Source organism: Erythrolamprus reginae, chromosome 1 (assembly GCF_031021105.1).
Source record: "Erythrolamprus reginae isolate rEryReg1 chromosome 1, rEryReg1.hap1, whole genome shotgun sequence".
NCBI lineage: Eukaryota > Metazoa > Chordata > Lepidosauria > Squamata > Dipsadidae > Erythrolamprus > Erythrolamprus reginae.
In genome coordinates, this window is record NC_091950.1 from 26,100,944 (window position 1) to 26,117,318 (window position 16,375).

Genomic DNA, 16,375 nt, shown 5'->3' on the forward strand with positions numbered 1-16,375 from the left:
GGGCAGGAGGGCTTTTTCTCAAGTAGAAGAATAGGAAAAGCCATCCAAAGATGTAAAAATTCTCTGAAAATTCTAAAAAAAAAAGATGACGACACCCACGGAACAGCACTGACCAAACTGGATCCATGCTGTCATTGTCACGTCACCAACAGATCGCTAACAGTTTGGGGATCTGGTCTGAATGGCATTGTTGGGGAAAAGTATCCTAATAGAGAATGCAGTTGAGAGGGGAATCAGTTACCAAGACAAAGAGTGTTTCACTGAAGTCACTTCATTTGAGTTTTTTTCAAGCAGCAGCTGGACAGCCATCTGTCAAGGATTCTTTCCTTTGGATTCCTGCAGTGAACTAAAAGCTAGCTTCAGTGACCCTTCTCATTTCTATGATTCTGTGAATAAACCAAAGTTGACTGACCTTTGCAACTGTCTAAATATATATAAATCTAAGAAATTCATTTCCGTTACTTTTTTTTTTTTTGCAGTCTGACATTCTTCTTTTCATGCCATTGGACTGAATATATAATCCAACAGTCTTTAAATGGGGGTTTGATGTATTTGTGGAGAATATAATAATAGAATAGAATTTTATTGGCCAAGTGTGATTGGACACACAAGGAATTTGTCTTGGTGCATAATGCTCATAAAGAGCATTAATGATATTATATGCACACACCATATTAAGACAGAAAGTTCGATTATCAAGATTATAGTGAAATGTTAAGACATCAATAAAAATGCTAGATCTCTGATCTAAAGCAGCACAATGCATCGTTATTTTGGATAAATTCTCTCCATTTTAGGTTTTCAATACTGGATGATTACTGCTAAATTATTGCTACATTTATTTTATTGTGCTAAAGTATGTTGAATGACATCAGAGCAAATCTTAGAAATCTTAGAAAACCCAAAAGTATTCTGGGTTTCAAAACTCAAATGTATCTACCTGTACGATTCTTATAAAAGTAATGTTATAAATCCTGTAACATACAGAGCAACTTCAAAATATTTTTGATAGTCATATATTCATATAGGATATTTAAGATATGTTATTGATAGGCTGTAGAAACTGAGGGTCAACAGGATTGTTGATGTGTATGTTGAGTGTTTTCTATACAAATATTCATATGTATATACTGTATATGTGTTTTTATATAATGTTATATGTATTTTGTGTTTGTTGGTTTTATTGTTTATTTTATATATATATATATATATATATATATATATATATATATATATCCCTTAATTTTCAAATTCAGCAAAACATGTGACATATATATGTGTGTGTGTGTGTGTGTGTGTGTTGGTTTTATTGTTTATTATATATACAATTCAATATACCCAGGTGATCCAACAGAAAAAACATATATATATGTTTTCGTAGATTTTCACGGGTATAGTATGTATGTAGATTGTTCTGAGTTCGGGTTTTGCCCCGTGTAATATGTAATAGACATTCAAAATATTACACGGGGCAAAACCTGAACTCAGAACAATCTACATATATACTGTATATATATTAATTTTCAAATTCAGCAAAAAAAATGTGACACACACACACACACATATATAATAAACAATAAAATACATAAATAAGAACATTTAAAAAACAAAATATTTTGCATGCACATTATTTATATACGATTGCAGAAAGTACAGTTTTGTTTAGAACAGAATAGAATAGAATTACAGAGTGGAAAGTGACCTTGGAGGTTTATTTATTTTATTTATTTTGTCCAATACACAATGAAGGTTAAAAAGAATAAACATGTAGTAATATATATCAAAGAAAGGATAGGAGAAAAGATATAAGAATAAAATACGTCAATGAAGAATAGAGGAAAAGATATATGAATGGAAGAAAAGATTTTCTACTCCCCTGCTTAGGCAGGAAACCCTACGCCATTTAAAGTTAAACAAACTTTCTACTTGAATATAGGCAAAAGAAAACACAGAAACTCTAAATACAGAAAAAATGATATACTGTACAGTACTGTATATACAATATAAGATAAGCCCTGGCGCGCAAGCGCAGATCATTCCCTCCGTCAGATGGAAACAAGTTCCTAGTCATGGCTTGCGTTGCATTGTGGGTATTATCCATCATCCCCCCCCCCCTCGAGGCATGCGCTCCAGTAGTGATACAGTGGCTCCTTTCGGATTGAAATTCAAGAAGCCGGACGGAAGCTTCTCATTGGACGTCCGGCACTATATGCTGATTGGCTATAGCGCGAAGTCTTGGCTTAAGGCGGGCGGAAGTCCGGACAAGCGGAAGTGGAAGCTGACGTTCCTGGGGCATCGGAGGTAGAAGGATGGTGAGGCTTGCGAATGGGGCAAAAAGGGAGCCAAGGGAGGGAAACAATTGTTTCTGTTTAAGAATAAGGCTTAAACTTAACGGGCCTCGCTGTTGCTTAAGGATAACTGGGGCTACTTATCCCAGCACCATTGCCTTGAAGCATAATTGTGTACTGCCCTTAAATAGGCTTGCCTTCCAGGCGTGAATGTAGGGATCGCCCCTTTGTGTAAATGGGGCTATGCCAGAGGTCTTCAAACCTGGGCACTTTAAGGCTTGTGGACTTCAACTCCCAGAATTCTCCAGCCAGCATAGCTGGCTGGAGAATTCTGGGAGTTGAAGTCCACAAGCCTTAAAGTGGCCAAGATTTTTTTGGGGGGGGGGGTATGCCTGGGCTATGCTGTTTCTTACTTAATGAGTAAGATTCACTGGGTAGTAGCAGGGCTTGTGTAATTTGGAGTTTGTGTTAGGATTGTGGAACTAAAACAGAGTAAAGAATTTTTGGCTGGTGGTGGAGGAGACCTTTGAGGAAGAGAGTCTTTTGTGTATGGACCAGGAAAATGAAATTATTATTAAGCGGTAGACATTTCTCTCAAGTTTTAATTTGGCCGATAGCTGTTTTGGCATTGCATTAGCATTTAGCATTTTAGACTTTGCATTAGGGCAGAGGTGTTCAAACTTGGCAACTTTAATGGCAATAGCATTTAGACTTATATACCACTTCGTAGTGCTTCTTACAGAAAATATTATTTTACTGAAAGAGTAGTACGTAGATCCTTGGAACAAACTTCCAGCAGACGTGGTTGGTAAATCCACAGTAACTGAATTTAAACATGCCTGGGATAAACATATATCCATCGTAAGATAAAATACAGGAAATAGTATAAGGGCAGACTAGATGGACCATGAGGTCTTTTTCTGCTGTCAGTCTTCTATGTTTCTATGTCCTCTCTAAGCGGTTTACAGTCAGTATATTGCCCCTAACAATCTGGGTCCTCATTTTACCTACCTTGGAAGGATGGAAGGCTGAGTCAACTTTGAGCCGGTGATGAGATTTGAACTGCTGATTTGAACTAGCAGTTAGCTGAAGTAGCCTTCAGTGCTGCACTCTAACCACTCTACCACCCCCAGTTTGTTTTTATACTGCTGCTTTTTTATAGCTTTTTTGGAAAGCTTCCCATCGTCATCTGATTACAATGTGGAATCAAATATAATTTGGGTCGGTCCATCGTTCTTAATTTGACTTATTCCTATATCGTTTTAGAAATTGAGACTATATGGACGTACTTTTCAAAATATAAAAATGATTATTGGATTAATACCAGCTTGGCTAACCAAATTGGGTGGTGAAAGGTATGATCTACTGGTTTGTGGAGAACACTTTAGTCTAGCTCAGTGATGGCAAACCTTTTCAACACCAACTGCCCAAACTGGAACACGTGTGCATATATGTGCGCCAGAAACCCGATGCATGCATGCTTGTTTTTTGACCATTTTGGGGCCATATTCAGGGGTGTTTTTGAGCCAAAAACAGGAAGAAAAATGTCCTGAAAAGAGCCTGAAAATCTGCTCAAGCCCAGTGCCCAAAATTACCTGAAACAATGAACTAAAGGGTCACCATTAGCTGTTGGACAGTATTACTTGGCCTGTTGTGGGGATATTTGGGTGGTTCAGGGTGGGGAATTTGTGGCGGGGTGGGAGGAATGTTTTTGGGATTGTTATGTGTGTTGGACCTGGTCTTTGGGCGTTATGTGAATTTCGTTGGATGGGTATACTGTGTATATATGTACAATGACAATAATAAAGTAATTAAGAAATTTCTTGTATGAGGCAGCCTACTGACAAGAGGGACAGAAAATATTGTAAAAAAACAAGATAAAATTGCAGTTTATACACTGGGTAAGTTTCTCAAGCTGTTGAACTTTCTCTATTACAGCTTCCACTATCCTTGCTGAAAACGGCACAGAACCACCCAATGGTAAGTTATCAGACTTGGTTATTGGGATCAAAGTGTTAAGTCTTTTATTTGTAAAGAAAGCTTTTTGGAAGTTTCAAAGTGCAAGTATTCTTCAACTTGCGACCACAATTGAGTCCAAAATTTCTGAGACATTTGTTAAGTGAGTTCTGCTTCATTTTATAACCTCTCTTGCTCTATCTATCTATCTATCTATCTATCTATCTATCTATCTATCTATCTATCTATCTATCTATCTAATCTAATCTAATCTAATCTATCTTTGTATGCTGTCCTCTCCAAAAAGGACTCAGGGCGGCTAACAATAGTCATAAAATATGAAAACTGTACAATATAACAACAATAACAATACAGTAAAATATAATACAGTACTCTAAAAACCATGCATACAAACAGTAATTCCTAGTTCCAGGCTTGCCAGAAAAGCCAGGTCTTGACGGCTTTCCAGAAGACAGGCAGGGTAGAGATAGTACAGATCACTGGTATCAGTTAAGTGAATCTCTGCAGTCATTAAGTTAGTAACATGGTTGTTGAGTGAATCTGGCTTCCTCATTGGCTTTGCTTGTTGGAAGGTCACAAAAGGGAATCTTGCAGCCAGTACAGTTCCTACCAAGAAGAGCCAAATAAAACTCCTGTTGGTCCTCACTGCTACTTTTGCTTACAGATAGAAAGGGCTCTTAGCTATTAAAAAAGGTAGGAAAGCATGCACACACATCAGCTAAATCTAGCAGCGTAGTCCAAATGCACATAGTGATGTTTTTCCATGCGTTGTGGAAGCAGTTAAGTCCCACAGAGTGGGCCTTCTCCAGGTCCCGTCAACTAAACAATGTTGTTTGGCGGGACCCAGGGGAAGAGCCTTCTCTGTGGCGGCCCCGGTCCTTTGGGACCAACTCCCCCCAGAGATTAGAATTGCCCCCACCCTCCTCGCCTTTCGTAAGCTTCTTAAAACCCACCACTGCCGTCAGGCATGGGGGAACTGAGATACTCTTTCCCCCTATGTCTTTACAATTTACGCATGGTATGTCTGTATGTATGTTTGGTTTTTATAATAAGGTTTTTTTAAGTTATTTTAGTATTGGATTGGATTGTTACATGTTGTTTTTATCATTGTTAGCCGCCCCGAGTCTACGGAGAGGGGCGGCATACAAATCCAATAAATAAATAAAATAAATAAAATCTCTCAAATTCAGCAACCCAACTAACATTATCGTAGTCGTCGTGCATTAATCTACTTTAAAAGGTGCTTAAAAAGTTGTTGAACCTTTTAAAATTTTCAATATGTAGCTTTGGATTATTTTCCTCAATAAATAAATGGACAAGTGTCATGTTTTGAACTCATTTGTTTAATTGGGTTGTCTTTAGTTTTAGGCAAAAATCTGATAGGCAGGTTTCCATCTCCCCCTATTTTCCTACCCAGAAAATTAAGGTGTGGTTTATACTTCAGTGCATCTTATTCTCTGGAAAATATGGTAATTGTTTTCTCCAGTAAATTCCCTTGCATGGCATGGTCAAAACAAATGAGATGCAGTTTTGTGATTTAGCCTTCCAGTGATACCATGTTTCCTCGAAAATAAGACAGCGTCTTATATTCATTTTTGCTCACAAAGATGTGCTACGTCTTATTTTCAGGGGATGTCTTATTTTTTTTCCAATTAATTGTATCCTGTATCCTGCTGCAGCAAAGACGCATTCAAATACGCAGCTGCATGTTGGATGTGTGTTTTATGTGTTTTAAATCTGATTAATGCAGTTTCTGGGATGCAATTTATGGACAGCAGTGTTATACAGTATATGTTCTGTTCGGGAATGCTGCGAAACGAAACGTCTCCTACGTCTTACTTTCGGGGGATGCCTTATATTAGGCAATTCTACGAAACCTCTCCTAGGTCTTACTTTCGGGGGTGACTTATTTTCAGGGAAACAGAGTATGTCTGGTGTTATGCGCTCCAGTACTTGCTTCTTAAATATGATCATCTGATAACCCTGGTGCCTTCCTCTCAAAGGCAATAGCTTATTACATGTTTGTATGCATGGAGGAAATAGCAACAGGTGAGGAAGAACCCAGGTTTTTCTTTTACGAGAATGAACTATTTCTTAGTGGAATGACACTGCTGTACTCTCTGTGGTCTTTGTTATATTGCCTGTTTTGCCTTTTCAGCTGGTGGAGCTCAAAAATGGTGAAACTTACAATGGTCACTTGGTTAGCTGCGATAACTGGATGAACATCAACCTTCGAGAAGTTATCTGTACATCAAGGGTAAGGACAGCTCCTATGCTTTTCCCTTATGGATGACGACTGCTTATTTTATACAGACAGAAGTGAAATCAGAAGAAAGACTGTGAAGAAAACAATGATAATAGCCACGCGGGCTATAGTGGGGCTACCAAGATCTGCCCACATTTCAACATCACTCCGCGAGCTGCACTGGCTGCCAATTGGTCTCCGGGCGCAATTTAAAGTGCTGGTTATGACCCATAAAGCCCAATATGAATTAAGACCAGATTGCTTATGGGATCGTCTTCTGCCTCATTTATCCCAGCGGCCAGTTAGGTCCCACAGAGTCGGCCTTCTCCAGGTCCCATCATCTGGCAGTACCTAGGGGAAGAGTCTTCTCTGTAGCGGCCCCGGCCCTCTGGAACGAACTTCCCTCTGGAGATATGTATCGCCCCTTCCCTCCTGGTTTTTCGTAAAGCTCTGAAGACCCACGTCTGCTGGCATTGGGACCATGAGTGATGTGATTGTCTGGCCGATATTATGAATGATTGAATTCGATGAATGTGTTATGTCTGTATATGGGTTTTTTAACACTTTTAGCAATTTGTATCGTTCTTTTAAAGTAAATTAGATTTCTTTTACATATTGTTGCATTTATAATATTGTACAGCGCCCTGAGTCGCTTTGAGAATGGCGGCATAGAAATCTAATTAATAAATAGGTTGACTCAGCCTTCCATCCTTCCGAGGTGGGTAAAATGAGGACCCGGATTGTGGGGGCAGTATGCTGGCTCTGTTAAGAAGTGCTATTGCTAACATGCTGTAAGCCGCTCTGAGTCTAAGGAGAAGGGCGGCATAAAAATTGAATGAATGAATGAACGAATAAATAAATAAATAAATAAAATTATATAGGCTTATATAGGAATTGCTTGAACTTTGACCTTCATTGCTGAAGTTAACCAAATCACTGTGGTCCTTAAATGAATCACATGGTTGTAAGCAAACCTTACTTTCCCCATCAGTTTCACTTCTTAGAAGCTAGCTCAGAAAGTCACAAATGCAACCGTGTGTGTTAAGGAGTGTGCAGAGTAATCTCTGAGTTGTCAAAGATATACTTACACAAAGGAAACGTGGAGGTCTAACAGATATCCAGCTGATAGCCAGAGATGCAAGTAATGGTTCAGTAATACAATCCAGATACATTAAGTGTATAAAATATTATTTACTTTGGCAAACATCTTATTCAAGAACAGTCCTACTCGTACACAGTTAAATCAGTCAATACATATGCAAAACTATAAGCCTTACTTGTTCAGCTTACAAATACATAAACCATCATTGGAACACACAGTTCTTACTACCGCATAGTCACAAAGACAAAACAGAAATAGCAGAGAATAGTCGAGAGAGTAGATCACACTTCTGGTTCCCTCTTGTAGCAAACCACAACACTAGATCTTAAAGCAATAGTGTTCTAATACATGTAAGCATACATTGTTGGTTTATTTTATATATTGCCAAACCCAACTCTTTGTGTACATAGTACTAACAATGCCACCATTGGCAGCAGTAAGTGAGAGGACCAGTTGTACGATATAATTTTTTTCAGTGCCATGTTTTCAATTTTTTTTCAATGCCATGTTTTCAATTTTTTTTTCAGTGCCATGTTTTCAGGTTTTTTTCACTGCCAACTTTGGACATTAAGCAAATAAGGCATTAGCTAAGAACTACCTGTAACTCAGTCTTGGTGATCCTAGCTCTGTTTCTGAATATTTTATATTTGTACCAATAAAGGAGAATATTTGTAGCTCAGGGTTAAAGGAAGGGGTCCTTGCTTGTTTTGCAGACGTTTCATTATCCTAACTGGTAACATCATCAGTGCTAGTAAGGAGTGCTGTTTGCAGTGAGTTTATATTCTGTGTGTGTGTGGGGGAGGGGTCTTAAAGATTCTTGGGTCGGGCGATGAACAGCCACACAGATAGAATATAAACTCACAGCAAATAGCATGCAGTGGGCTGCTGCATGGACGGTCCGATGCGCAGTCCTAGTTGGAAAAATGGAGATGCACATGCATTCCCACGTTCCTGATGCATGCACACACACCCCTGCATGAGATTTTGCGCATGCGCAGGAAGTGAAATCTCACACAAGGACACTCACACACATGAGATTTTGCCAATTTTCGGTGGGTTTGAAGCAAAGAAATCAGCAGAAATCGCCAAAATCTCATACACGCAAGCATCCTCATGTGTGATTTGCCTTCCTGCGCATGGATAGAAGCCAAATCTTGCGCTGGCCTGCGTGCACATCCATCACTGGGAACACACTATTAACCTCGGCGATGGGCAGCCCGTCACTGGCGAACAGCACTCCTTCCTAGTCCTGATGATGTAACCTGGTTTGGGTAATGAGCATCTGCAAGAAATTAAGCAAGCTCAGAGAACATCAAGCATCAAGCTGGTTTTATATCTGCTAGTTGCCCACTAGGTGGTGCTGTCAGCCTGACTTTTCCCTCCAGATAACCAAATTCACTGGGCCTTGATAGCATTTTGGGAGATTGAACATATTTTGCTGACAGAAAAGAAATTTGAGAGAGGAAAACAATACAGTGATACCTCATCTTACAAACGCCTTGTCATACAAACTTTTCGAGATACAAACCCGGGGTTTAAGATTTTTTTGCCTCTTCTTACAAACTATTTTCACCTTACAAACCCACCGCCGCCACTGGGATGCCCCGCCTCCGGACTTCTGTTGCCAGCAAAGCACCTGTTTTTGTGCTGCTGGGATTCCCCTGAGGCTCCCCTCTATGGGAAACACCACCTCTGGACTTCCGTTGCCAGCGAAGCGCTTGTTTTTGCGATGCTGGGATTCCCCTGCAGCATCGCAAAAACACAGAAGTCCGGAGGTGGGGTTTCCCATGGAGGGGAACCTCAGGGGAATCCCAGCAGCGCAAAAACGGGCGCTTCGGCTGGCAAAAGGGGTGAATTTTGGGCTTGCACGCATTAATTGCTTTTCCATTGATTCCTATGGGAAACATTGTTTCGTCTTACAAACTTTTCACCTTAAGAACCTCGTCCCGGAACCAATTAAGTTTGTAAGACAAGGTATCACTGTATTTGATTCAAAAAGAAAAGAATATTATTTTATTATTATTATTATTATTATTATTATTATTATTATTATTATCATCATTATTTTTTATTATTTTTTATTATTATTATTTATTAGATTTTGACATACATCTAACATGAGGAATGTTATTATTTTTGGAAGACTGAAAAAATAGTTGGCATATCTTTCCAGGATACTAATTTTCGATCAGACCATTGTTTTTTAAAATGTCAAGGAATAAATAAATTCCTGAGGTAGAACAAGAAGAAATTTGTGGAAGCTGAACAAGGAGAAAAGCAACTTAGAACTAAGGAGAAATTTCCTGACAGAACAATTAATCAGTGGAACTGCTTGCCTCCAGAAGTTGTAAATGCTCCAACACTGGAAGTTTTTAAGATGATGTTTGATAACTATTTGTCTGAAACAGTGTAGGGTTTTCTGCCTAAGCAGGGGTTGGACTAGAAGACCTCCAAGGTCCCCTGTTGTTATTGTTGTTGTTGTTATTGTTATGTCAATGCAACATGTTTAATTTGTTATACAATTTTTTTTAACTAAACCAGAAACAGACAGTTAAATAGACAAGACCTATTCTGGATGATGAATTTTCATTGACTGCTACAGTACTGGATTATTTAATATTGGAAAACATCATTTGAACATTCCTATGCTAGAAAATCACCTCTTTTTAAATAATAATAATAATAAATATTATTATTATTATTAATAATAATAATAATAATAATTTTGAAGAGGGTACTGGAAAATTTAGGGTAGGGTTTTTTGCTTAAGCAGGGGGTTGGACTAGAAGACCTCCAAGGTCCCTTCCAACTCTGTTGTTGTTGTTGTTGTTGTTAATACAATTCAACATTCAAAATCCAGGCTACTGAGAAAACAAGTCCTTCTTTCTTGTGCATTTTCTTGGAAAGGATGGAGATAAGTTCTGGAGAATGCCTGAATGTTACATCCGTGGCAGCACCATCAAATACCTGCGTATTCCTGATGAGATCATTGACATGGTGAAGGAAGAGGTGGTTTCCAAAGGCAGAGGCCGTGGCGGGATGCAGCAACAGAAGCAGCAGAAGGGTCGTGGCATTGGTGGCCCTGGGCGAGGTAAGTCCTCTTTTTAAACTTCGGAAGAAGTTTGGAAACCGCTTTCTGTGGCCATTAAAATCTCAACATTTGCAGCAGTGCGGCTGAAAACTTCATGAACGATCCCATTCCAACTTTGCACTAAACCAGTGCTTCTCAATTATTTGTTACGCCCTCCCCCCCAGCAAGAAGTAAACATTTTGCACCCCCCCCCCAACTCTCCGCCAGGACGATTGTTTGCAATATTTAGCACGTTTTCGCTGAAAAAACTCAAGCGACTTATCAGCGTCATTGGTGTGTAATGTGTTTAAGTGATGCCTTAATTTATTTGGCTTCATACGCTGCCAACATTTTTAGACACAGCAAACATACCGTTCTTTCCTCGTCTCCCACCATAGTCACAGTGACGCCAAGCACTACATATGCTTCTTTGTCATATTTCCTCGTCTTAGCTTTTGGGAGACTTACGTTTGTCTCATGATCTCTGTCTCTCTCCTCCTTTCTTTTCATCCCTGTTCAATATTTTTCCATGGTGTCTCTTAAGGGTTTGTGATCTGCACTTCATATCTCCTGCTCTGTAGTGTGTGATATTGTTTGGTGTAAAAAAATCCCTACTTCCTGTGGCAAATAAAGAGTACGTTTCCTGGGGTCACGCGTCCCCCATGGCATCACTCTGTGCACCCCCAGGGGGCCCCACCCCACTCTTTGAGAAACACTGCACTAACCCTCCCTACTCCTGGGGGAAGGGTACTGCAAAACCTCCACCCCCCACCCCCCCAAGATAAGAATACTGCAAACTCCCCATTCCCTCCCCACACTTGGGCCAACCAGAGGTGATGTTTGCCGGTTCTACGAACTCCTCAAAATTTCCACTACTGGTTCTCCAGAATCTGTCAGAACCTGCTGAATTTCATCCCTGGTTCAGTTTTTGTAGCAAAGGATACAGCCTTCCAGTAAACATAGCTGATGTTACATCTGGAATATATTATGTATCGTCTCTTTAGTATTTAGGGCAATTGTCTGTAGAAGTGGAGTGTTCTGTTAGTACTCCTCCTCACAAGATCTCCATAAATACTAAAATCGTGAACTCCATAAATTAGATGCTGTGTGAAGTTCCTTTTCATCTGCCGTATTGGCCAGCAGTTTATCAGATCATCATAATTCGAAGAAGAAGAAGAAAAACCTCTCTGTCCACTCCTTCTCCTGAATCATCTGTATCTATTTATCTCTCAGCTTGGATGTATTTCTTCTGAAAAAGGAGACTGAGAAGGCAAAGCAAATGTTCTTCCAGCTGTCATTTCATTCCCTCTATGCTGCAAGTTTCAAGACATTCCTGCCTTTTTGTTATCTACATATAATTGGCATAAGAATTGTTTTCAAGATAAATCACCAGTATCCCTGTGGTTTAACTCAAAAAGTCTTCTCTGGAGGCTTTTGGAAGATCACGTTATTTTCCTAGGACAGTGATGGCGAGCCTTTTTTTCCCTTGGGTGTGCATGCATGAATGCCCACATTCATAATTCGATGCACGGGGAGGGCAAAAACAGCTTCCCCTGGCAGCCCCCCCCCTCCGAGGCCTTCTGGAGGCTGGAAATGGCCTGTTTCCCAACTTCTGGTGGGCCCAGTAGGTTTGTGTTTCACCCTCCCCAGGCTCAAAGCATCTCTGAAGGCAGGGGAGGGTACAAACACGCTCCTCCATTCCCCCGGAGGCTCTCTGGAAGCCAAAAACACCCTTCCAGGGCTTTTGTGAGAGCCAAAAATCAGATGGCCGGCACACACATGCACATTGGAGCTAAGCTAGGGTGTGTGCCAGCAGATGAATAGAATAGAATTCTTTATTGGCCAAGTGTGATTGGACACACAAGGAATTTGTCTGGTTGCATATGCTCTCAGCGTACATAGAAAAAAAATAAAAGAAAAAGATACATTTGTCCAGAATCATGTGGTACAACACTTAATGATTGTCATAGGGATCAAATGAGCAATGAAAATCTTAATATTAATTAAGATTTTAATTAATATTAATAAAAATCTTAGGATACAAGCAACAAGTTACAGTCATACAGTCCTAAGTGGGAGGAAAAGGATGATAGGAATGATTGAAAAAAAATATAGTAGAAATAGATATGGCTCCTTGTGCTACCTGTGCCATAGGCTCACCATCACTGTCCTAGGACATTAAAAGAGCAGTAACTCTCAATGGCACTGGGAATTTGGCTCAAGCTCTCGTTAAATCAGTGGAATAGTTTACTTCCAGAAGCTGTGGGTGCTCCATCCCAGGAGGCTTTTAAAAAGAGACTGGGCAGCCATTCATCCAGAATGGTATAGGACCGTGATGGTGAACCTATGGCACGCGTGCCCCCTGTGGCACCGGAGCCATATCGGAGAGCATGTGAGGGGTTGCCAGTGATGGGCTCCTACGGGTACAGTCAGGTGAGCTGTACCGGTAGGTGCCTGCTGATGACATCACTTCCTGGGGCCACCATCTTTAAAAATAGATTTTCAATTTTTTTCTTCTTTTTTTCCCTTTTGGGCTCTGGGTATGCTTTTCATATTGCAATAAATGAGGTTGAATGTTTATAATTGTAGAAGAGCTATGCCTGCATGTGTGTATGTGTGTGTGTGTGTGTACATACACATACAGATTATATAGTAGATAATGTATATTTTTGTGTGCCTGTGTGTAATATGTATGTACAAATATGGCATATATACAGTACATAGAATTAATTAGTATATTTTGGATGTTCAGTAATAGTAAATAGATAGGCAATTATGTATTTAAACCCCTTTTATGTGTGTGTTTTGCTTGTTTATTTGATCTTTTTTATTTACATATAAACATAGAATTATAAAGCAAGAAATATATCGATATGAAAAACCGCATAAGATGTAAAATTGGATATAAAGTAAAATAAGCAAGGGAAGAGAGACTAAGATATTTCTCTATTTTCTATATGTACCATTGTTTGCTTTTATGAATTTTCAATAAAAGCTTTTAAAATAAAATAAAAAAAATTAAGAAAGAGAGGTGAAGAGAGGCCAGGCACCCTAAACCAAACTCTTGGCATGAGTGACGTCAAGTTGGCCACCTTTAAGCCAGTCACATGGCCTTTCAGCCACTCCTGGTCACATGATTGTCAAGACACTCTCACCTGGTGGCGCACCTGCGTGTCCGCACGTGATTTCGCTCACCTGCCCAGGTGAAGTAGCATAATTGCGCTGGACTCCGCTAGCACTCAGAGCCACGGGGGCGAGCACACGTCACCGTTTCCGCCTTAGCAGCCCGTCCCTCCCTCTCTCCCCGAGATAATCCTTCCCTTTCTGTTTACAGGAGTGTTCGGAGGTCGTGGTCGAGGAGGAATCCCAGGGAGTGGCCGAGGGCAGCAAGAAAAGAAGCCAGGCAGACAAGCAGCAAAGCAATGAAGCCGGCCCTCTAGCCAGGGTTTGCTCTGCGCCCAGATGCTACGTCATTGGGACATACTGGTTTGCTGTCTCCTCTTAACAAAACAAAGTTGTACTTTTAAAAAAAGATGTGAATAACTGGGATGTTAGACCTGCTACGAGGGTTTACATGTGTTTTACCACTCAGACATATTTTTTAGCTTCTGTTTGAGTGGGCACGGGTGCAGAGTGCTCAACTGACTCCCTCCTTCTTGGGATTACTATGATAAAACGACTAGCTTATTAGCCAAGTTCACGTTTTTGAAATTGGAAGAGATAATAATGTGCCGTTTTTGTCTGAGCAGTTTCATTCTAATTGATAAACCATGAAATGCATTTAAGCAAGCAAAAAAAAAATTGTGATTGTGTTGTGCACAAGGTTTGCAATCCTGGGTTCTTGGTAGCCAAAAGTTCCCAGAATTTAGCAGCTGGGGAGCGAATGTTGGTTTTTCCTCCCAGCTGGGGAAAAGAATTAAAGCAATGAAACAGCTTAGCTCGCAATCTTTTTATTGCACAGCGAGATTGTGTTTTTTTAAAAAAAGATTGGACTACTTTGAAGAGGGAATTACCTCTCTCTAACAACTTGCATCTTTCAAAAGTTTACTTTTTCACCCAGTTTGAGAAATAATATCATCGGTGACTTATACAGACTATTTCCAAGTCCTGTATTTCTGTTTTTAAACAACTGAAGCGTGGCCTCCCTCGTGGGCACATGGAGCAGGTTTTCTGTAGCCCAAAATTAGAATGTCTGTGACCCTTCACCAGTGAAGGGCTACCATTTCATTTCATTTCATTTTATTGGATTTGTATGCCGCCCCTCTCCGTAGACTCGGGGCGGCTAACAACAGTGGTAAATACAACATGCGGCAATCCAATACTAAAGTAGCTAAAAACCCTTATTTTAAAACCAATCATACATACAAACGTACCATACATGAATTGTAGAAGCCTAGGGGGAAAGAATATCTTAATTCCCCCATGCCCGATGACAGAGGTGGGTTTTAAGAAGCTTACGAAAGGCAAGAAGGGTGGGGGCTATTCTAATCTCTGGGGGGAGTTGGTTCCAGAGGGTCGGGGCCGCCACAGAGAAGGCTCTTCCCCTGGGTCCCGCCAAACGGCATTGTTTAGTTGACGGGACCCGGAGAAGGCCCACTCTGTGGGACCTAATTGGTCGCTGGGATTTAAAAAAATTTAACTACCACACTGTGGACGTGGATTATGCAGGACGTCCTTAATTTTCTTTCAACATCTTTCAGTGCAAATTGGGTGCTCTGGGGTGGAGCTCCATTTTTGATACCCCACTGCGTGTCTGTCCCCCGCCCCCCCCAAATCCGGGCAGCGGCCCACCCCTGCCCTTCACAAATCTTCAACTAAGACACGATTTAGAAAAAGACGTATTTCAAAGTTCTGTGTCCAGATGCTGGGCTCCATCCATTCTGACTAACTTTGCTAGTGATCCAAGCGCAAGGAAGTGAATTTTCACAAGTTCCACACACAATATATGCTTCCAAGTGTCCTGAATGGAATTAGGTGCCTCAGCTGAAGAGCTGGTAAAGATGGGATTTCAGAGGAGAGTTTCAAAAATACCGTTTCAGAAACAGCACTTAACGCAACCCTTTTAGTCAAGACTGATTTAGAAAGAAAGAAAAAGGCAGCTACACTATTTTAGGTAAAAACATTTTTACACATTTTTGGCCTGCTGTCTGTTACAGGTGGAATAAAGTTTTATCTGTTACTGTGTGTGTATGTTTTAGAAAAGGGGGTGGGAACGTTAATGAGGGACCCTGTAAAAATTTATTTATTTATTAGATTTGTATGCCGCCCCTCTCTGGAGACTCGGAGCGGCTCACAACAAAAAATACAGTACAAATCCAATAGTTAAAAAGCAATTTAAAACCTTTAATATATAAACAGTCATACATCCCAAACAAAAACCATACATGAAGTGGGAACGGCCCGGGGGAATCAATTTCCCCATTGCCTGACGGCAGAGGTGGGTTTTAAGGAGTTTGTGAAAGGCAAGGAGGGTGGGGGCGGTCCTAATCTCCGGAGGGAGTTGATTCCGGAGGGTCGAGGCCGCCACAGAGAAGGCTCTTCCCCTGGGTCCCGCCAGACGACCTTGTTTCGTCAACAGGACCCGGAGAAGGCCCACTCTGGGACCTAACCGGTCACTGGGATTCGTGCGGTAGAAGGTGGTCCCGGAGATATTCTGGTCTGATGCCATGAAGGGCTTTATAGGTCATAACCAA

At 40.5% G+C, this 16,375-nt stretch overlaps 1 protein-coding gene across 1 annotated transcript; it reads left to right on the forward strand.

The window, feature by feature from the left end:
* Positions 1 to 2,152: 2,152 nt before the first annotated feature.
* LSM4 (LSM4 homolog, U6 small nuclear RNA and mRNA degradation associated) lies at positions 2,153 to 15,861 on the forward strand. Its single transcript, XM_070747437.1, has 5 exons — positions 2,153 to 2,312; positions 4,227 to 4,268; positions 6,424 to 6,522; positions 10,520 to 10,703; positions 14,017 to 15,861. The coding sequence occupies exons 1-5, from the start codon at positions 2,310 to 2,312 to the stop codon at positions 14,106 to 14,108; spliced, it is 420 nt and encodes a 139-aa protein (XP_070603538.1). The 5' UTR covers positions 2,153 to 2,309; the 3' UTR covers positions 14,109 to 15,861.
* Positions 15,862 to 16,375: the final 514 nt, after the last annotated feature.